This window comes from Chiloscyllium plagiosum, unplaced genomic scaffold (assembly GCF_037043375.1).
Source record: "Chiloscyllium plagiosum isolate Xiang-an unplaced genomic scaffold, Cpla_swu_hap1 HiC_scaffold_22, whole genome shotgun sequence".
NCBI lineage: Eukaryota > Metazoa > Chordata > Chondrichthyes > Orectolobiformes > Hemiscylliidae > Chiloscyllium > Chiloscyllium plagiosum.
In genome coordinates, this window is record NW_028270160.1 from 63,007,526 (window position 1) to 63,030,581 (window position 23,056).

The 23,056-nt window shown below is 41.9% G+C and overlaps 2 protein-coding genes across 3 annotated transcripts in view; one reads left to right on the plus strand and one right to left on the minus strand.

Moving 5' to 3' along the window:
- The first annotated feature begins 218 nt into the window (after nucleotides 1-218).
- Nucleotides 219-8,712, plus strand: cox5b2 (cytochrome c oxidase subunit 5B2). The gene is made up of 4 exons (XM_043712273.2): nucleotides 219-355; nucleotides 1,139-1,209; nucleotides 4,595-4,694; nucleotides 8,476-8,712. Exons 1-4 carry the CDS (start codon nucleotides 247-249, stop codon nucleotides 8,586-8,588), a joined length of 393 nt encoding a protein of 130 aa, XP_043568208.2. The 5' UTR covers nucleotides 219-246; the 3' UTR covers nucleotides 8,589-8,712.
- A 10,240-nt stretch (nucleotides 8,713-18,952) lies between these two features.
- The window catches only part of herc4 (HECT and RLD domain containing E3 ubiquitin protein ligase 4), a 107,048-nt gene continuing 102,944 nt past the window's right edge, over nucleotides 18,953-23,056 (minus strand). For both annotated transcript variants that reach the window (XM_087999123.1, XM_087999122.1), the window contains exons 23-24: nucleotides 21,124-21,226; nucleotides 18,953-21,002 (exon numbers count right to left, since the gene is read on the minus strand). In XM_087999123.1, coding sequence (XP_087855249.1) covers nucleotides 20,794-21,002; nucleotides 21,124-21,226 — 312 coding nt within the window. In that variant the 3' untranslated portion in view covers nucleotides 18,953-20,793. The remainder of the gene's footprint in view (nucleotides 21,003-21,123; nucleotides 21,227-23,056) is intronic.

Below are 23,056 nucleotides of genomic sequence, written 5' to 3' on the forward strand. Positions count from 1 at the left end.
ACCGTTTTATAATTGGCCAAGTTCACTGTCCATCAGTGTACTATCTTTTACCCCCCCACTGACTTGCCCCCCCCGCCCAATGACCTTGCTACGATCCGTTCTCTGATTGGTTAGCCTCGTCCACCACGGTTTTGGGGAACCCATCCCGTTCCCCGATTGGCTGTTTCCGCTGTCGATCAGCGTTCCGTTCCACCCCCGGGTATTAAGCGGATGAAGGGCGGTCCCGGTCACTCACTCGTCACTAGAATGGCCGTGACTCTGGTTGGGCGGTTGTGTGCGATCCGCGGGCTCGGTACCGGCCTGAGCCGGCTGGGGGCAGCGAGGATCGCTGTCGTTAGGCCTATGGCCACCTCGGGTAAAGAAGCTTCCTGGGGTCCACCAGCGGAGTTCGGGGGGCGTTGGGGGTGGAGCCAGAGGGTACGAGTGTGACCGTGAGACCGCGCTGACTGTGACCCCTGGGTGACCTTCCCGCTGTGGAATGGTCCATTCCGAGGATGGGGGAGGGGGAGCAGGCGGAACTATTCCCTGAGGAATGTGGGTTGGTATCTCTCTTGGGGGGGGGGGGGAGGTGAAAGGTCACCTGGGGGAGCTTTCAATCTAATAGGGGCTTTGCCTTCCCACTTAAAGTCAAATATCCGCTGTCCAGTGTAATGTTTGTTTGTTTGTTTTTGGGGGGGGTAGAGGGTAGTTGAATAGAAAACAAGGTTTCAGGACAAATGCATTTAAAATTGTAAAGCCTTTAGAGATGTTTCAAGATTAATAAATGCTATGATTGTGATGGTTCTCTTGAGTTAACCAGATAAGTCCCTACACCTGGCAGAGAGGATTTGCAGCTGTTTATTTTTGGAATCATTTTGACATGATTTAAAATTAAATGGAATAAAAGGCTGAGAGAAAGTCCATGTTTTGGAAACCACTTAAGCTGTTTTGTTTCAGAATCCAACATTCTACAACCTGATTCATGGGAAGTTGTCTTTCTTTTATGTTAAAGAACAGTGGGTAATAAAGTAATTGAAAATTGTGGCCCAGAGTTAGTTTGAAGACTGCATAACCACATGCAAGAGAGCATTTCATGGTCTACTCAGTTTGAGGCAGTGTTGTAAGGATATTGCAAGTTACTTTAGATTTTCTACAATAGGTATTCCTACAGATGAAGAACAATCAACTGGGCTTGAGCGGAAAACATTGCAAGCTATGAAGAAAGGGATGGTAGGCTCAATTTATTTTAAAAGTAAAACAAAACAGCTGATAATGTGTCTGTATGGTCTCAAGTTTTATAACTCATTTATGATGTTGAAAAACATACTGAATAAGATCAGAAAATAATTTTAGATTTAATTTTGTTCCATTTGCTGGAACTGATTTGAAACCATTTGATTTCTTGCTGTGATTTCAGTTCACCTGTTCTGTCATGTTATGACCTGCCTCTGAAGCAGGTGAGAATTGAACCCAGGTCTCCTAGCCCTTGGTAGGGATACTACCACTGTGCTACAAAAGCTGACTTTAGTAGATGATATTTTGAGCAGTTACATTAATTATTGCCCTCTATTTTAAATAAAGTGATAAGTCTGTGTTCATTTCAGAGAAAAATTTGCTTGTTGTCTCATATATTCATACACAACACAAAGCATAGGCTTGAATGAGCTGCAGTTAACACCCACTCCTTTTTTTTTTCCACCCATGGCCCTGAAATTTGTTTTTTTCAGATATTTATCCAATTCCCTTTTTTTATGAAGTTACCATTTTATCCATTTTGCTTCAACTAGCTTTTCTGCCCAACCACAACTTAGGATCATAGAATCCCTACAGTGAGGAAGCAAGCCAAATGGCCCATTGAGTCCAAAGATCCTCTGCAGAGCATCCCACCCTGACTTTATCTCATTAACTCTGCATTTCCAATGGCTAATCCACCTAATCCCCTCGTATTTGGACTGTGGGGGGAAACTGGAACATCCAGAGGAAACCCATGCAGACGCTGGGAGAATAGCTAACTCCACACAGACAAGCACCCAAGGGTGCAACCAAACTTGGGCCTCTGGTGCTGTAAGGCAGTAATGCTAACCACTGTGCTGCCTGTTCTCCTAACATATTCTGTTAAAACTCTTCTGGAATTTGAACTCTATTAAAGCTGCTCTATATTAAGGAGAACAGCCTGACTTCCCATTTTCTGTAGATCATTGAAGTCTGCTCCCTTTTAGGTGGGGTGGAAGATGCAATTTACTAAAGTCTTGACAGCCCTCTTCAAATGCTCAGTAGTCTAACTGAGTCATAAAGGTGTACCACATGAAAATAGACCCTTTGGTCCAACTCATCCATGCTGACTAGACCATCTATACAGTGTGTTCAAAAAGAATGGGTATCCAAGGAACACAGTCTGCTGATTTCTCAGCAACAAACCCAAACAAGCAGACAAAACATGTCCAGAAACCCTAGCCACTCTCTCGTACCTCAGACATCTCTAAAATGACTGCCAGACTACACAGACCCCTTGGCATCATGGTAGCCCACAAACCCACCAACACACTTAAACAGCAGCTGGTGAACTTGAAAGATCCTATATGGACAATGAGCAAAACTAACGTCATTTACAAAATAGTGTGCAAGAACTGTAACAAATACTACATTGGACAAACAGGCAGAAAACTAGCCACCAGGATACATGAACACCAACTAGCCACAAAAAGACATGACCCTCTCTCACTAGTATCCTTACATACAGATGAGGAAGGACACCACTTTGACTGGGACAATACATCCATCCTAGGACAAGCCAAACAGTCATGCACAAGAATTCCTAGAAGCATAGCATTCCAACAAGAACTCTATCAGAAAACATATTGAGTTGGATCCCACCCCCTGAGAAAAAGAACAGGCATTGACTTCACCAAAGGAAATGACATCACCAACCCAAACATATAAATAAAAGCAGGAAGTTTCAGCATTGCTTTGCATAAAGTGTACTGAAGATGTTACCTAGTAAGGTAATGAAACGTCTGGAAATGAACCTTTCAGCTCAGCGAGCAAACCTACATCCAAAACCTCAACCTGAGCTACAAATCTTCTCAAAACTCACTAAGATATCCTAAACTAATACTTGCCTCATACCTCTCTAAATCCTTCCTATTCATATGCCCATCCAGATGGCTTTTAAATGTTATAATTGTACGAGCCTCGATTTATGCACTCACCACCCTGTCCATGAAAAAGTTACCCTCTTAGGTCCCTTTCAAATCTTTCCCTTCTCACCTTTAAACCTATGCCCTCTAGTCTGGACTCTCCCACCCTAGGGAAAAGACCTTGTCTATTTACCCTATCTATTCCTCTCATGATTTTATAAACCTCTATAAGGTCACCCCTCAGCCTCTGACACTCCAGGGAGAACAGCTCCAGCCTGTTCAGCCCCTCCCTATAGCTCAAATCCTCCAGCCCTGGCAACATCCTTGTAAATCTTTTCTGAACCCTTTCAAGTTTCACAACATCCTTCCTGGAGGAGGGAGACTAGAGTTGTACAATGTGACTCAGTGCATTCTCCAATAGAGGAAAACATATCCAATGCTGCCTTTGCTATCTTATCTACCTGTGACTCCACTTTCAAGGAAGTATGAACCTGCACTCCAAGGTTTCTTTGTTCAACAACACTCCTGAGGCCTGATCAAGACTTTTCTTTTTTTTTAAAAGGGTTAGCATTAAATCCTTTGAAAAGTCTGAGGCTTTTGTTTCTCAGTCTTAGTCAACTTGAAGTATTTTGGTAGCGCTCTCATGCGATCATGTCAGTCTTCACCAGTGGTGTTTGGTTTACAAAGGTTCACAGTTCTTGTGCTGCCCAGGTTTTGTGTACATAGTGCATGTGAACATCTAACAGTATTTTGCCTTGTTTCTGCAGGTCTTAATATCGTGGTTAGAGAATACGGTCAGGATCACCAAAGGAAATGCCAGCCCACTGCATGTTAAATTGCTGTACCTTGTGTACTTTTAACAGTGTAACATGATAATGTTTGTGATGGTCATGGAGAGCTCAAACAATGTGTTGCGATTGGTTCAGCAGGACCAGATATTCCTTGTGAAGTTTGGGGTCTTCTATTCAGTAGCTTGCATCTCTTTTTTTTATATAGAGTCTAATAGAGACAGCTAAGAAAATCATAAAAGGATATCAAATCCCATGAAGGGTGAAAAAGCCTGGAATCTCATGAGATTTTACAAAGGATCAGCTCTATTTGTGGAAATGTATTTTGTAAAGGTGGAAAGTTATTGTGTGTACATAAGATTTTATTTTTTTTAAGCACCTACAGTTGATCAGTGGTATTGTAAACTATTTTGATTTGTAAACTAGATGATAAAGGATAGGGTAACTGCAGTGAGGAATTCCAGTTTGTTTGAAATAGTCTTTTTTAAGATGAGGAATCAAGACTCGTGAAAGTGATTTTAAAATAGAATTAAATATTCGAGAATTAGTTGGAAAAAGCTGCCAACCATAACAGTGCAATTTTAATCTCCAGGCTTTCTTCACAGAATTTCTACCCATTAGATATCATGTTGCTCTGATTTTACTTTTATTTCAAGTTTTTAAAATCTCTTCAATTAATTTTTTCCCTAGGATCCCTACAGTATCTTCAAACCTAAAGAGTATGCAGGCACCAAAGAGGATCCTCATATCGTTCCTTCAATCACTGAGAAGAGGCTTGTTGGTTGCATCTGTAAGTTAGATTTTTAGTGAAGATATTTACTTGAATTGACCTTTTGCTCTAGTAGCTGAGTAATGCATCACCAAAATCAAATCTTAGCTTGTGGGTGGCACAGTGGTTAGCACTGCTGCCTCACAGCGCCAGAGACCCGGGTTCAATTCCCGCCTCAGGCGACTGACTGTGTGGAGTTTGCACGTTCTCCCCGTGTCTGCGTGGGTTTCCTCTGGGTGCTCCGGTTTCCTCCCACAGTCCAAAGATGTGCAGGTCAGGTGAATTGGCCATGCTAAATTGCCCGTAGTGTTAGGTAAGGGGTAAATGTAGGGGCATGGGTGGGTTGCGCTTCGGCGGGTCGGTGTGGACTTGTTGGGTCGAAGGGCCTGTTTCCACACTAATCTAATCTAGCTTGGGGCAAATGTCCAGTTGATGTCCTTTCTGAACCCATACCAGCAAGCCACCCTGTCAGTGGAGGGGGCCATGTGGAATCGCTGTTATGGTTGCTTATTATTGCAACTAATGTTTGAATAGTTGTGGGGAATGCTGTATTATCTCAGAAACAGCCAAGAGCAGTTCGTAAAACCATTTTGCAGTAATGGCTCAGGAGGCCATTCTTCCTCAACTAGCTGTGCTGTCACTAACTGTTCAACTGGAGCTACCTTCTCTAATCCCAGATCCTCGCTCAAACCTTTGTTTTTCAGGACCTTGTTCAGTTGTTCCCCACTCTAGCTATGTACCAATTGTCTGCATCAGTGTCTCCAAAGATAACTTTCAAATGAAATTCTTAAATAGTATGTGACAGATAAGGTGAGATGCAAGATAACCTTCCCCTTTATCCTTGCCACCTTTTGGCTACTAGTTCTGTTTGTGTTTTATACTTGGTGTTTGGACTTTAAAGAATAGATAAGAAACACAGTATTTTCTGGTAAGTATTTTTTCCAATTTTAAAATGTTTAACATGTAAATCCATAACTCTAAGTTTGCTCACTGAGCTTGAAGGTTTGTTTTCAGATGTTTTGTCACCATACTAGGTGACATCAGTGAGAGTCTCTGAAACATTGGTGGTATGTCCCGCCTCTCTTTATAGGTCTTGGTTTCTTAAGGTGGGTGATGTCATTTTTTCTTGTTTCAAGGGAAAGTAGATAGGATCTAAATCGATGTTTATTGATGGAGTTCTGGTTAGACTTCACGTGTGTGTTGCTCCTTGGATGCTGCCTGAACTGCTGTGCTTTTCCAGCACCACTAATCCAGAATGTTTGTTTTGCCTATCCTAGGTGGTGTGTGTTATCCGAGTCAAAATGGTATCCTTTGCCTGTATAGAAACGAGTGATAATTAAATTAGATTACCTACAGTGTGGAAACAAGCCCTTCGGCCCAACCAGTCCACACCGACCCTCCAAACAGTAACCCACCCAGACCCATTATTTCCCTCTGACTAATGCACCTAACGCTATGAGCAATTTAGCATGGCCAATTCACCTGGTCGTGTCTTTCGGTGGCCAGTTGGTCTTCATGTATCCTAGTGATAAGTTTCCTGCTAGTTTGTCTGATGTGATGTTTTTTATAGTTCTTGCACTGTATCTTTGGTATCTCATGGATCCTTTAGGTTTATTCGTTACTGTTTCAGTGTATTGGGGCTGCGGTTTGTGGACGCCAAAGGGTCTGAATAGTCTGGAAGCCATCTGAGATGCCTTTGGAAGGTAGTGTGGCGATAGACTTTGGTTGCGTTGCCTGCTTGTTTGGGTTTGTTTCTGTGCAATGGGCAGATTTGGTTTATTGGGTACTTGTTTTTCTTTAAAGCAGTGTATAGATATTGTTCTTCTGCTTTTTATAGTCCCTGGGTGCTGCAGTGTGATGGAACTTGTTGAAATAATGTCTCGATGCAGCTCTGTTTGTGGGTGTTGGGGTGCTTTGCTTCTAAAGTTAAGTATTTGGTCCATGTCTGTTGTTTTTTCTGTAGACGCTGGTTTGAAGCTCTCTGTTAACTGTGTACGTTCAACTGTCATGTCCAGAAATGGGAGTCTGTTCTTGTTCTCTTTTTGTGAGTTTTATACCCATCAGGATATTGTCGATGGTGGTGTATGTTTCCTCAAATTTGTTCTGTTATGTGATGACAAAGGGTCATCTACGTAGCGGACCCTGAGTTTGGGCGGGATAGATGGGAGGGCAGCTTGTTCAAATCTCTGCATTACTGCTTCGCTATGAGCCCTGATATTGGGGATCCCAGAGGTGTTCTGTAGACTTGTTGTAGGTTTTATTATTGAATGTGAAGATGTTATTTTAATGAGGTATATCACAGTGCAGCATCCAAGAACTACAAAAAGCAGAAGAAAAATATCTATGCAACGTTTTCAAGAAAAACGGGTACCCAACAAACACAATCCACTGATTCCACAGGAACCAACTCTAACAAGCAGACACAATGCAACCAAAAATTATAGCCACGCCGCCTTGCATCAAAGGCATCTCAGAAATGACTTCCAGACAAATCAGACTCCTTGGCATATGGTAGCCCATAAACCTACCAACACACTTTTAAGCAGTAACTAATGAAGCTATAGCATCCATTAGAAGCCACCAGCAAAACTAATGTCATTTGCAAGATACCGTGCAAGAACTGTACACCTACATCGGACAAACTAGCAGGAAGCCTGCCTCAGGATACATAAACACCAGCTGGCCACCAAAAGACATGACCCACTATCACTACTTTCTATACATACAGCCAAAGAAGGACACCATTTTGACTAGGACAACACGCATATCCTAGGACGGGCGAAACAAAGACACAAGAGAATTCTTCGAGGCATGGCATTCTGACCAGAACGCCATCAATAAACACATCGATTTAGATCTCTTGCCTGAAACATTGACTCCCCTGCTTCTCAAATGCTGCCTGATCTTTGTGCTTTTCCAGCACCACACTCTCGACTTTGATCTCCAGCAACTGCAGTCCTCCCCTTTCTTCTCGTCTCTAGACTGATGTCTCTCTCTGGAATAATGTTACCTGTAGTACGTTTCAATCGTATGACTGATCAAAGTTTCCATTGTCCACTCAGATGTTCTTCTTGGAAACCACCGCCACAATGTGGAGGATAATGGTGACATCTCGCTACTAGTGATAAATTGGTTTCTTTTGTACTCTGGTTTCTCAAGATGAGAGAAGTCTTAAACATGTCTCAGTAGCCAGATGGTAGCTGTACATTTGCAAGTGGTCATCCTGTCCAGTATACCTCTTCATGGGAGAGTACTCTATCCACAGTCATTACACTTATGACTTTCCAGAGACATTTAGGTCTTGACTGTACAGAATATGACCGACATGGACCAAGACAGAATCCAGAGGTCAAAGTCAATGATCCACTTGTCATCTTTATTTGACTAGATGGCTAGATTCCCCAACATTGTGGAAACAGGCCATTCGGCCCAACAAGTCCACACTGACTCTCCGAAGAGTAGACCACCCAGACACCTCTCCCTCTGACTATTGCACCTAACGCTGTGGGCAGTTTAACATGGCCAATTTACCTGACCTCCACATCTTTAGACCGTGGGAGGAAACCGGAGTACCTGGAGGAAACCCACGCAGACACAGGGAGAATGTGCAAACTCCACACAGTCAGTCACCTGAGGCTAGAATCGAACCTGGGTCTCTGGTGCAGTGAGACAGCAGTGCTAACCATTGAGCCACAGTGCTTTTTTAAATTTAAAATGACAATGCTCTCCATAACTTTACAGACAAATGATGCAAGTGTTGCAATTAGCAGAAGTCTAATTTTACTCTTTATTCTAACTACAGGTGAAGAGGATAACACTGCAATTGTTTGGTTCTGGCTGCATTCAGGGAGCCCCCAGCGTTGTCCGTCCTGCGGATCTCACTATAAACTTGAGCATCACGAACTTCCTCATTAGATCTTTGTTAATGTGCTATGGATTTTCTTCAATAATCTGTTTTAACTTAAATGTCTTTATCACTAGAAACAAAAATACTGGATTATGTGCACTTTAAAAATAAACACTGAATAATGACCTATAATTACAAAGTAATTATTTTTGACTGTTCACTGGGTTGGTTTGAGGTATTGTGATCTCTTGCATTGAAGGAGGTTTTATTGTATTTGATGTACCAGCAATGTTGAAAATAGACAGGTGACAAGTGGATCACCCCCTGAAAGTTCCCAAATTGCCAGGACAATCCATCCCACTCACTGGGTCAATCAACATGTTAAGCATGGCAGAGCACATGTCATAGCTGCAGTACATGGGAGCTCCTGGATGCCAGTATCATCCAGGCAAATGTTCCTGCAGTGGTTTTGAGCTGGACATACTTGAGCTTCAGAGCTGGAGGCTGGGTTACGGACTAAACAACTGAGGATCCTGATTCCCTGGATTCTTTGTACCAAGATGTTGTCACAGCCCTTAAGATTGTGTCTTCTAGTTTGGTCAGTGTTCAGAGAATACTTGGTGAGGCAGGTATGGGCACAGGAGCCTCAGACCGTTATTGCTCAACAGGTGCAATGTTTTTTCAGCTTGTTTGGATGAGCCAATTGATCGTGGCACTGTACTGCAGGAAATCATTCAGTTGTAAAGGAAGTAGGGTCTACTGACAGTAAGAGGATCTGATATTCTCCGCATTCGAGGGCCAGTTCAGCTGGCTGTATTCTTGCCTGGTGTTAGGATTTGTGACATTCTGTCTGCTGGAGTGGGAGGATCAGTTGTCATGTAGGTACCACAAAGACAGCAGTTCTGCATCATCAATGAGGAGCGAAACCCCCAGGTTTTAAAAAGCAGAACCTCCAAAACCAATCTCTGGATTCTTACCTGAGCCATCTGCACATCGGCAGAAGGCAAATAAGATTAGAGAAGTGATTGCATCGAGTGACCACTGGTTGATGGGGCACTTGGGCAAGTGGAATCTGTATTGGCAACACGGTGGCTCAGTGGTTACACTGCTGCCTCACAGCACTAGGGATTTGGGTTCGATTCCCGCCTTGAGTCACTGTCTGTTTGGAGTTTGCACATTCTCCCTGTTTGCATTGGTTTCCTCCCACAATCCAAAGATGTGCAGGTTAGGTGAATTGGCCATGCTCAATTGCCCATAGTGTTCAGGGATGTGTGGCTTAAGTGCATTTAGTCTGTTATACAGAGACAGACCTGTCCCCACCAGTAATGTACCCCAGTGTTCTATAGAGATAGACCTGTACGCACCAGTACTGTACCCCAGTGTAATACAGTGACAGACCAGTCCCCACCAGTAATGTACTCCAGTGTTATACAGTGACAGACATGTACCCACCAGTGATGAACCCCAGTGTTATACAGTGACAGACATGTACCCACCAGTACTGTACCCCAGTGTTATACAGTGACAGACCTGGTACCGCCACAGGACTGTACCCCAGTGTTACACAGTGACAGACCTGTACCCACCAGTAATGTACCACAGTGTTATACAGTGACAGACCTGTTCCCACCAGTACTGTACTCGTGTTACACAATGACAGACCTATACCCACCAGTGATGCAACCCAGTGTTATACTGTGACAGACCTGTACTCATCAGTACTGTACCCCAGTATTATACTGTGACAGACCTGTACCCACCAGTACTGTACCCCAGTGTTATAGTGACAGACCAGTACCCGCCAGTACTGTACCCCAGTGGTATACAGTGACAGACCTGTACCCACCAGTAATGTATTCCAGTGTAATACAGTGACAGATTTGTACCCACCCGTAATGTACCCCAGTATTATACACTGACAGACCTGTACCCACCAGTAATGTATTCCAGTGTAATACAGTGACAGACCTGTACCCACCAGTACTGTACCCCAGTGGTATACAGTGACAGACCTGTACCCACCAGTAATGTATTCCAGTGTAATACAGTGACAGATTTGTACCCACCCGTAATGTACCCCAGTATTATACACTGACAGACCTGTACCCGCCAGTACTGTACCCCAGTGTTATACAGTGACAGACCTGTACCGCCCCAGGACTGTACCCCAGTGTTATACAGTGACAGACCTGTACCCACCAGTAATGTACTCCATTGTTAAACAGTGACAGACCTGTACCCACCAGTAATGTACCGCAGTGTTATACAGTGACAGACCTGTTCCCACCAGTACTGTTCTTGTGTTATACAATGACAGACCTATACCCACCAGTGATGCAACCCAGTGTTATACAGTGACAGACATGTACCCACCAGTACTGTACCCCAGTGTTATACAGTGACAGACATGTACCCACCAGTAATGTACCCCAGTGTTATACAGTGACAAACCTGTACCCACCAGTAATGTACCCCAGTGTTATACAGTGACAGACCTGGTACCGCCACAGGACTGTACCCCAGTGTTATACAGTGACAGACCAGTACCCGCCAGTACTGTACCCCAGTGTTATACAGTGACAGACCAGTACCCGCCAGTACTGTACCCCAGTGTTATACAGTGACAGACCTGTACCCACCAGTACTGTACCCCAGTGGTATACAGTGACAGACCTTTACCCACCAGTACTGTACCCCAGTGGTATACAGTGACAGACCTGTACCCACCAGTACTGTACCCCAGTGGTATACACATACAGACTTGTACCCACCAGTAATGTATTCCAGGGTTATACAGTGACAGACCTGTACCCACCAGTAATGTACCCCAGTGTTATACAGTGACAGATTTGTACCCACCCGTAATGTACCACAGTGTTATACAGTGACAGACCTGTACCTCCCCAGGACTGTACCCCAGTGTAATACAGAGAATGACCTGTACCCACCAGTACTGTACCCCAGTGTTATACAGTGACAGACCTGTTCCCACCAGTACTGTAATCGTGTTGTACAATGACAGACCTATACCCACCAGTGATGCAACCCAGTGTTATACTGTGACAGACCTGTACCCACCAGTGATGAACCCCAGTGTTATACAGTGACAGACCTGTACCCACCAGTAATGTACCCCAGTGTTATACAGTGACAGACCTGTACCCACCCGTAATGTACCACAGTGTTATACAGTGACAGACCTGTACCCACCAGTACTGTACTCCAGTATTATACAGTGACAGACCTTTACCCACCAGTACTGTACCCCAGTGTTATACAGTGACAGACCTGTACCCACCAGTAATGTACTCCAGTGTAATACAGTGACAGACCTGTACCCACCAGGACTGTACCCCGGTGTTATACAGTGACAGACCTGTACCCACCAGTAATGTACTCCATTGTTACACAGTGACAGACCTGTACCCACCAGGACTGTACCCCAGTGTAATACAGAGACTGACCTGTTCCCACCAGTACTGTACTCGTGTTATACAATGACAGACCTCTACCCACCAGTGATGAACCCCAGTGTTATACAGGGACAGACCTGTTCCCACCAGTACTGTACCCCAGTGTTATACAGTGACAGACCTGTACCCACCAGTGATGAACCCCAGTGTTATACAGGGACAGACCTGTTCCCACCAGTACTGTACCCCAGTGTTATACAGTGACAGACCTGTACCCACCAGTAATGTACCCCAGTGTTATACAGGGACAGACCTGTTCCCACCAGTACTGTACCCCAGTGTTATACAGGGACAGACCTGTTCCCACCAGTACTGTACCCCAGTGTTATACAGTGACAGACCTGTACCCACCAGTAATGTACCCCAGTGTTATACAGTGACAGACCTGTACCCACCAGTAATGTACCGCAGTGTTATACAGTGACAGACCTGTACCCACCAGTAATGTACTCCAATCATCGAGTCCTACAGCATGGAGACAGGCCCTTTGGCCCAAACTGGTCCATGCTGACAAAACTGTCCATCCACGCTAACTGCATTTCCCTGCACTTGGCCCCATATCCTTCTAATCTTTTTCTATCCAATGTTATTAATGTAACCGCCTCAAACACTTTCGTTGTCAGCTCATTCCATATGCGTACCACCTTCTGTGTAAAAACACTGCCCCTCAGGTTCCCTTTTATTTCTCCTCTCGTCCTCGATTACCCAACCCTGGGTAAATCATTGAATACATTCATCCTATCCATGCCTCTCATAACCTTATACACTTCTATAAGATTCCCCCTTTGTCTCCTACACTCGAAAGTAAACAATCCTAGCTTGTCCAACCTCTCCTGAAAACTCAGACCATTGAATTCAGGCAACATCCTTGTAAATTTCTTCTGCACTCTTTCCAGTTTAATAACATCCTTCCTAAAGTAAGGTGACCAAATCTGAACACAATACCCCAAGTGCAGCCTCACCAATGTCCTGTATAACTGTAACATAACTTCCCAACTTCAATACTCAGTCCCCTGATGAGAGTCAGTGCGTCAAAAGCCTTCTTCACTGCTCAGTCTACCTGTGACTCCACTTTCAGAGAACTGTGAAACTGAACTCCAAGATCTTTCTTACACAGAAATAGGCCAGTCCCCAGTGTATCAGTGTTATACAGTGACAGTCCTGTACCTGCAAGAATATCCTCATGATGAACACGTGTTCATTTATGGAGCAGTTGTCACACCCCTTGTCAATACACCTCCCAGTTCAATGAATTGCAGTCACTGCTTAATGCATGCTTCAAGTTACAATGCAAGATAATGGCAGCTATTTTTTCTGAAGTTCCCACAAATAGGAATATGACAAATGAGCAGCTAGTTTACTTTTAGTGATGTCAGTTGACATAAACATTGGCTAGAACAAGAGGGCAATACATCTCCCTTTCACATCGGATCACAGAGCCACATCCACCTTCTTGACTACTTCTCATCTGAAAGACAACACATCTGACAGTGCCACACTTCTGCAGTTCTGCAGTGGATTATGCACCTGAGTCTTTGGAGTTTGGCTTGAACCCACAATTGAGGAGGCAGGAAAAAGAGGTACCCACTGAGCCACAATCAATACTCTGCACTGCTGAGGTGAGAATGCTCTATTCCCCTGACTTGCCTCACCAAACAGCTGGTCTGATGACTCCTCCCCAAAGGAACTCGATCCCAAGCAGAGTCAGCAGTTCTGAGAATGAAGAGAGTAAGATTTAAAGGAAGGGGAAAATATGTGGAGAACAACTATAACCAGGAGTGACAGAGTTGGAACGCACAGGGTGAGTGAGTGAAGCCTGATCCTCTGACACTACCTGTAACATCAGCTGTCCCAACTCCATCATTTAAGGTAAATTTACATGTTACAGAACCTACTCTGCCTTCCTGTGGAAGATGAAGAGCATTAGAACAGAGTGAAAAAAACCCAAATTTGTTAAAGCTTTTCTGATTTGCTCAGACTAACTTCTAAGCTACTGTTTTCCAATCCTTTTCACAATGTGCTTCTGTCTTCACATGACCATAGGGTGAAACTTTGGGGAGGATGTGTTGATTCCAGGTTTTGGGGATAGGGTAATTGGTGATCAAGTCAATTCCCCCCTCCAACACTCCACATCCTCACCTCCCCATTCTCCATCTCCCACACCTCCTACTCCTTATCCTCCATTACCCCTGCATCTCCCTATCTCACCATCTCCCCTCCTAGGTGGTGTATAATGTGGGAAATGGTGAAATTATTCACTTTGCAACAGTGTGTAAAAAAATATTATTTAAATGGAGGAAATGCAATATGAAGGGACTTATTGTTGTGCACAAAACACTGAAAGCTAGCACACACATACAGCAGATAATCAGGAAGGCTAATGGAATTTTGGCCCTTATTTCAAGGGGGTTGGAGAGTGAATATAGGGAAGTCTTATTGTAACAGTACAAGGTGCTGTTAATACCATAGATGGAATACGGTGGGCAGTTTTCATCCCCTCACTGAAGATATTTCACTGGAGGCAGTTCAGAGAAGGTTCACTAGGATGATCCCTCTTATGAGCAGAGGCTGAACAGGACACGACTCACTGCAGTTTAGCAGAATGATTGGAATATTGTCACGTGCCAAATCGTACCTTACATAACATCAGGGCAATACAACAGAATGCAGAATATAATGTTACAGCAACAGGGAAGGTGCAGAGGAAGATCTAATGTATAAGAGGTCCATTCATAAGTCTTAACAGTGAGGAAGAAGCTGTTTTTCATTATGTCAGTATATGTTTTCAATCTTTTTTATCTTCTGTCTGACAGAAGAAGGTGGAGGATTGTATGACAGGGGTCTTTGTTGGCTGAAGTGCAGACAAAGTTAATGAAGGGAAAGCTGGCTGGACTGGGCTATCCAGTGAAATCACATCCCTCCTCCTTACCAACATTTTATACAGTTCCAGCATCACCTCCCTACTCTTCAATTCAATGCGTCAACTGAGTGCTGAGACATTGCAGAGTTCTGAACTGCAGAAGGATCTGGTCAACATAATGAATACATCACAAAAGGTTAGTATGCAGACACAAGTAATTAAGGAAGCTAATAGAATCCTATTGCAAGGGGAAGTTAATACAAAAATAAGGCCATCATAATTTCGTTTTCAAAGGCAAATCTGGAGTAATGGTCTCGATGTAAATGCATTGGAAGAAATTTATAGAAAGTTGAGTAGACTAATACTTGAAATGGACAATTTGTTTTAATGGGTAAAATTGAATAGGCTAGGTTTTTGTCCACTGGAACTTAGTAGAGTAAGGGATTCAGGTACATAATTCTTTGAAGTCTGCATCACGTATAGAAACGTTGATTAAGGTGGCATTTAATACATTGCTCAAACCTTTGAGTACAGGAGTTGAGACATCATGTTGAGGTTGCACAGAACACTGATGACACCACCTATGGAGTACTGTATCCAGTTCTGGTCACCCTATTAGATTAGATTACATTACAGTGTGGAAACAGGCCCTTCGGCCCAACAAGTCCACACTGACCCGCCGAAGCGCAACCCACCCATACCCCTACATTTACCCCTTTAACCTAACACTACGGGCAATTTTAGCGTGGCCAATTCACCTGACCCGCACATCTTTGTGACTGTGGGAGGAAACCGGAGCACCCGGAGGAAACCCACGCAGACACGGGGAGAATGTGCAAACTCCACACAGTCAGTTGCCTGAGTCGGGAAATGAACCCGGGTCTCTGGCGCTGTGAAGCAGCAGTGCTAACCACTGTGCCACCGTGCCGCCCACATTATAGGAAGGATATTAAGCTGGAGGAGGTTCAGAAGAGATTTACCAGGATGTTGCTGGGTATGGAGGGTTTGAGTTTTAAGAGGAGGCTGGATAGTCTAAGATTTATTTTTCATTGCAGTGTAGGAGGCTGAAAGTTTACAAAATAATGAGTGGTATAGATAAGGTGAATGGTAGGGTCTTTTCCCTAGGATAGGGGATTTCAAGACTAGGGACCATATTTTTTTAAAAGAGGAGAGGAGGAAGATTTAAAAAAGGATTGGGGGCAATTTGATGTTTTTTTAAACTGAGAATGTTTGTGTGTGGGATGAACTTCGAGGAAGTAGCGGATGCAGATACAGTTGCAACGTTTAAGACATTTAGATAAGAACATGAATGAGAAATGTTTGGAGGGAAATTGGCCAAGCACAGGCAGGTGGGACTAGTTTAGTTTGGGATTATGGTCAGCATGGACTGGTTGGACCGAAGGGTCTGTTTCTATTTTATATGACTCTAATAGTTTTGGTGATTGTAATTGTTTTAAGATCCTTCTGTCCTTTCACCTCTTGATTTACAAATATTTCTAGGTTGTTCTTTATCTTCTACAGTGACGTCAAGATAATTTATTTAAGGTACAATGGGATCTTGATCAACTGGGCCAAGGAATGCCATACGGAGTTTAATTCAGATAAATGCGAGGTATTCCATTATGTTAAGACAACCAAGGGCAGAACTTAGTGTAATGGTAAGTATTTGGGGAGTATTGTCAAACAAAGATACCTATGGGTGCAAGCACATAGTTTCTTGAATGTGGCATCACAGGTAGACAAGGTGATGAAGGTGGCTTTTGGTGACTTGCCTTCATTGGTCAGACCATGAGTTGGGATATCATGTTACAGCTGCACAAGAAACTGGTACGGTCACACTTGGAGTACTGTATACAATTCTGGTCACCTTGCTGCAAGTGTACTATTAAACTGGAAAGGGTGGAAAAAGATTTACAAGGATGTTACTGAGACTAGAAGGTTTGAGTTATAAGGAGAGACTGGGAATATTTTTCCCTGGAGTGGAGGGGGGTCTGGGGTGACCTTAGAGGTTTATAAAATCATGAGGGGTATAGATAAGAATAGAAAGGTCTTTTTCTCAGGGTAGGGGAGTCTAAGCTAGACAGCATAGACATAAGGTGAGAGAGGAAGATTTAAAAGGGACCGGAGAGGCGATTGTTGTCACACAGAGGGTTGTGCGTACATGGAATGAGCTGCCAGTGCATGTGGTAGAGGTGAATACAATTACAACATTTTAAAGACATTTTTGACAGGTATATGGATAGGAAAGGTGGAGAAGGATATGGGCCAAACACAAGAAAATAGGACTAGTTTGGCAAGGGAAACCTGGTCAGCATGGACATGTTGGGCTGAAGGTCCTGTTTCCGTACTGTATAACTCTGACTCTATTTTCATTATTTCCCATTCCGTAATCAGTATTAAGAAAACTCTCATTTTAGGTATCATTTTCCTTTATAAATGTTTGTAGGAACTTGTATTTCTAGCGAGCTTTCTGTCATATTCATGTTTCTTAATTCTTTAATCATTCAGATTTTTAGTATTGCCTAAGTATTGCTAACCTTTGCAGGAATATATGCTGTTACTTTCAATTTAATACCATTTGAACTTGCTTAATTAGCAACATATGGTGCAACCTTTTAAAAGTCTTTCTCGTGGATTATCTTTGAGTGTTCTGAAATCTCTTACATTAGTCTGCCAGTACACCACCTGTCCTACTTAAATTCCCAGTTTGATACAGCTGGCTGAGCATCCTTGAAAAGATTTTGTTTTTAAAAATCGTTATTGTCTTTGACTAAGCTGAATTCAAATTTCAACCATTATGATCCTGCTACCTAGATGCTCCATGATGCTCCATTATTATGAAGTTCTGTTCCACTACACATTATCAAGTCCAGAATAGTTTACACTGTTTTTGCTGGACATTGCTGATCCAAGAAATTGTCCTGAAAACAATGCTACGTACCTATCCACACCATGTACCTAATAATAATCTATGCTTATGAGCATTTTCTCTAGTCCCCCAATATTCCTGCATACTTTCTTACAGCAGTTTGATGGAGACAGAGACTACACCAATAAATGACTTAGATATATGAAGCATGAACCTAAAATGGTTTCACATCTTAAGCTTTATAACTAAGATGATTTTTTGTTTTTGTATAAATTATATACCTCAACTCAGAGAGCTAATCCTCTCTCTTGGCTTCCTGTCCTTCCAGAATGTAAAGTCCTCTTAAATGTTCAGATCTCAGCCTTGGTCACTTTGCAGCCATGTTTCTGTAATGGTGTCAGGTCATGCATATTTTATTGTATTTCAGCTGACAATCCATTTTAAGGATGTCACATACATTCAGATAGTATACTCTTTTTAGAAACATCGGCCTTCTGCTACACTCAAATTTATATATGCTTGCCTCTTTTTGCCATACAGCCCTGTTGCCTTGTTCTTTTTTGTTAATTTACCTCATTTCCCATCAGTCCCCTCATTATTTAGATTAAAGTTCTACAGCCTTAGTTATACAATGTGCCAGAGCACTGGTCCCAGGATAGTTTAGAAGAACTAGTACGAGAACACTTACTACCTTCACCCAGAAGAAATTATGCTAATGAGGTAATTTCAGAATAATAAGCATTTGAGTCTTGTATGACAGCCATTAACCTTTCAGGTATTACAGAACAAGAAAATTCTATCTCAGGACAATGTGCAATTACTTTTTATTCATAATGCTCTATGCAAATTTCCAAAAATAAACTAATGCATCTGCAATATATTTAAATGTTACTGTAGGGAAAGCAAAGCATAGTTGAAATTGTTTTGCAGATTTATTAATAAACAGTAGTAGTAAACAAAAACTCTTAAAGCCACCTTGGAGCTTCTGATTATGGGTGACCCATCTGTTGGGGTAAAGATCAAAAGCAAGGATAAAGGGAAAGAGATTTCCAGGCTGTTCTCGTATATTCAGGACCCCTGTCAAAGACTTGGTATTCTTTCTGATCATGAGCGTGTCCACAATTTTGGAAAGAAAAGGACTAAATGGAGACATCTTAACAGAAAGCAATGTATTGGTTTAAGTCTGCGTCTATCAGCAACATATCAAAAAATCAAAATGACCACCACAAAAACACAGCATCCCCTTTATTGATCCCCAAACGCTACAAAATAGAATGGTAAATGAACATTGAGGCACTGAGATTTCTGGTTAAAAAGTAACAAAATTGGAATCTATTTTTGGTACATTTATTGTAATAAAAATACTAAATGCTTAAAGGAAAGCAGCTTTTCACAAATTACTATACAAGTCTCAGGAATCAAATACAGAACCCCATGCATCGGCATATATTATGCTACAAGTTCTCAGCCAAACTGCTCAGCATTTCTCATAACTCAGACTTAGCTGTGGAGATGCAATTCACTCTGATATCAAACTGCATAAAGCACATTTTTGGGACAAGTAAACTACTCAAATTGGAAAATTGGGAGATTTCACAAGCAGAATATTTATATTTTGAGGTCTGCCAATATTACTTCTCACATTACATAATATTATCTAATTATTTGAAATCAGAGAACACTTCCATGCATGCAGCTACAACAATTCTCTCATATGCAAATACCTTATGTCCACAGGCATTAATGCTAAATACACATTGTATGGAATGGCCCACTTCTAGCTCTTGATGCCACATTTTCACTAAAATCACAGCATTACAACAGGAAATTTAATGATTATATAATTGTTTTCAGAGAAATACACACAAGCTTAATTAAGGCATTTACTATCTTTACTGAAAAATGAAATCTTCAATTCAAGGTTGTAACATTTCTTTTATGGAGCAAGATAAAATTCAATAACTTTCCAAAAGTAACTAGAAAATAAGTTACAGAATATTGACATTTCAAAATCAAGCCAAGACACCCTATGAACAAATACATTGCATTTTTTTATGGTAGAAATATTTTATTCTGTAATTCTACAAGACAGCAATGGCTATTGAAACAGTGCTAGTCACATAAGACTACTGGATCAGGTGACATTAAAGACACTGGAGTGTTGGCTTAGGTTTAAATCCAAAATTTTTAAATCTTACGTCTGTATCTATTACAAAAATAATTTTAAGCTATTTCTTTACCCAGCAGCTCTGCCTTCACCTAAAGTTACCCCTTTGTTGTGATGGAGTCCTACAAAAATAATTCTAAGATTCAAAATTGTAATGCAAATTAATTTTATGGAAGAAGAGGGTCCCTTTAAATTGCAATCTTAGTTTTTGATCCCTCCAGTTGTTTTGTGGCAAGTTTCTTGGATTGTACACATCCTTGACACTATGTCTGTCACTTATTTTTGCATCTTGGCTTAGACTGATTAAAATTCCTTTGGCCAAGAATCTGTCTAATTTAACTTCGGGCCATAATTCAATCACTATGTATATGATAATTTATAGCACTGAAGAGGTATGAACAAGGGGTTTAGAAGTAGACTTTGTTAACACATGCTGTTATGTACAGCATGCCAGTGCTGCCATATGTATATTTTCTCAGTGTTTTGTCTACGTACCAAAAAATGATTGTATTACAAAAATCTTAACACTATTTACCAACAATGTAATCGTACAGACAACTTAATTTACACTCGCCAACAAGTAATGAAAAGATTTTCGGTGAATTTCCCATGCATCTGCACTCTAGTCTCCCTATACCCTAGTTGACATTGTATCAATAAGGCAATGTATGAAGGACTCTTCTGATGTTATCACTGTAGATCATTTCACCCATAATCTGTAAATATAATTTTAATATGTAGCATCAAGTGTACATGATTCTATACAAGTTGCTAAAATTAACACTGTAATTGTTCAGTTCAATTTCTCACAACACAGTATTTCTTGCTAAACGTGTAGTTTCCAAGGATGCTGCTTTTTACTGAACATAAAAAGCAAAAGATGTGTAATTAAGAGTTGCCAGTTTTACACCAAACTGAAGCCTTCATAGTGATCTATGGCTTTAACTAGCTTGGTCCTAAGGGTTTCTTTGTCAGTGTATTTTGGTAGATCCAAAAGATTAAAGCAGGTATGTGCAACTGGAAGATACTCATCCCCACCTCCAGTTGGCTGAATGATAAATTTTAGGCTCTTCATCCCAATAATTGGGATACGATCACTGCCAGTTAGAAACACTGCAAAATAATTGCAAAAAAAAAGTGTCATTTTCAGATTCAGTGAGCAGAGAAGATAAAAACACAAAATCACAAACAGGTGAGTTCCACAGTAAGTCAGTTAGTTAGTTTAAAGACTTACACAGAAAACGCTTCTTCTTTTCCAAAGGCAGTTCATGGAATACCTCCCAGAATAATTTGATGGTAGGATGCTCTGCCCAGTATTCTCCTTTATATTCAGTATTCTATACAGAAAACATACATAGCTGCTTATTTGCAAAACCAAGAAGTTTAGTTACAAACTGAATCAATTTGAAACAACTATTAGGTTAAGAACAGAGAAGGAATAGACCTCAAGCCTACTTCATCACTTTTGATCAAGGTTCATCATCAACCTCAATGCAATTTTCTGCCTTATTCCCATATCCTTTCATACGATTAGAATTTGTAAATCTATACATCTCTGTTTCGAATATACTCAATGATTGCTCCTCCAGTCCTCTGAGGTAAAGGTGTCCAAGTATATAGGGTATATTGAATTACATATGGCTATAAGGTGGAGAGGCAAAAGTGAGCACTGCAAATGCTGGAAATCAGAGTCTTGATTAGACTGGTGCTGGAAAAGCACAGGTCAGGCAGCATCTGAGGTGCAGGAAAATCAATGTCTCGGGCAAAAGCCCTTCATCAGGAATGTGCTCATAAGGTAGAGAGCACAATTATCATATGTAGAGAAATATCTAATGGAAATGAGTTACCTGAGGAATTCCACACAGGCAGACAATCATTTACTTACACATCTTTCATATCACAGAATGCTCCAAAGTGCTTTATAACTAATGGAAAGACTTTGAATTATTGAAATACAGGAAATGCCATAGCCCATTTACATAGCAGCATCTCAAAAAACACCACAAAAAAGTTACCAAATCATCTTTTTTTTCCAAAAAAAAAATCATATTGGGATAAATTCTGGCCAGGACACAGGACTCCATCACACTGAGGTGTGACTGAGGCCTTGTAGGAAGTTGTTCAGATCAGGGCTAAAGGTTGACCCCGAGGGCTGGATTGTGAAGAGAGGTAGTTAAACGCTGAGATTCATCCCTTCAGAACACATGATAGATCTTCACATTTTTCAGTTTTGGAAAAAGATTCCGGAAGTTTCTTCAGTCACACAGAAAATATAAATGAATGGGAACACAATTAGAAGCTAGGATGTTGAAACAGTGACACTAATAGAAATATTCCACTGCGCCTTCTGCTTTTGTCTTTCCAGTTGTTGGAGGACATGGGTTTGACTTGTAAAAACCATAACCATAGTATTATTTAATAAAAAACGTATAAAAAGATATAGATTGCAAATAGATTAACTGCAAAATATCCATTTAAGAATCAGAAAGCAGTTTAATGTCATAGAACATAGAACAATACAGCACAGAACAGGCCCTTCGGCCCACGATGTTGTGCCGAACTTCTAACCTAGATTAAGTACCCATCCATGTACCTATCCAAATGCCGCTTAAAGGTCGCCAATGATTCCGACTCTACCACTCCCACGGGCAGCGCATTCCATGCCCCCACCACTCTCTGGGTAAAGAACCCACCCCTGACATCTCCCCTATACCTTCCACCCTTCACCTGAAATTTATGTCCCCTTGTAACACTCTGTTGTACCCGGGGAAAAAGTTTCTGACTGTCTACTCTATCTATTCCTCTGATCATCTTATAAACCTCTATCAAGTCACCCCTCATCCTTCGCCGTTCCAACGAGAAAAGGCCGAGAACTCTCAACCTATCCTCGTACGACTTCCTCTCCATTCCAGGCAACATCCTGGTAAATCTTCTCTGCACCCTCTCCAAAGCTTCCACATCTTTCCTAAAGTGAGGCGACCAGAACTGCACACAGTACTCCAACTGTGGCCTAACCAAAGTCCTGTACAGCTGCAACATCACTTCACGACTCTTGAATTCAATCCCTCTGCTAAAGACTTTCCTCATTCCTGAAGGGCTTATGCCCGAAACGTCGATTCTCCTGTTCCTTGGATGCTGCCTGACCTGCTGCGCTTTTCCAGCAACAT

Bases quoted from the DNA above. Each gene is read 5' to 3' on its own strand.
- cox5b2 (XM_043712273.2), top strand. From the start codon at position 247: ATGGCCGTGACTCTGGTTGGGCGGTTGTGTGCGATCCGCGGGCTCGGT. The intron at 356-1,138 runs GTAAAGAAGCTT...TTTCTACAATAG, and splicing joins TAGGCCTATGGCCACCTCGG to GTATTCCTACAGATGAAGAA. The intron at 1,210-4,594 runs GTAGGCTCAATT...TTTTTTCCCTAG, and splicing joins AAGCTATGAAGAAAGGGATG to GATCCCTACAGTATCTTCAA.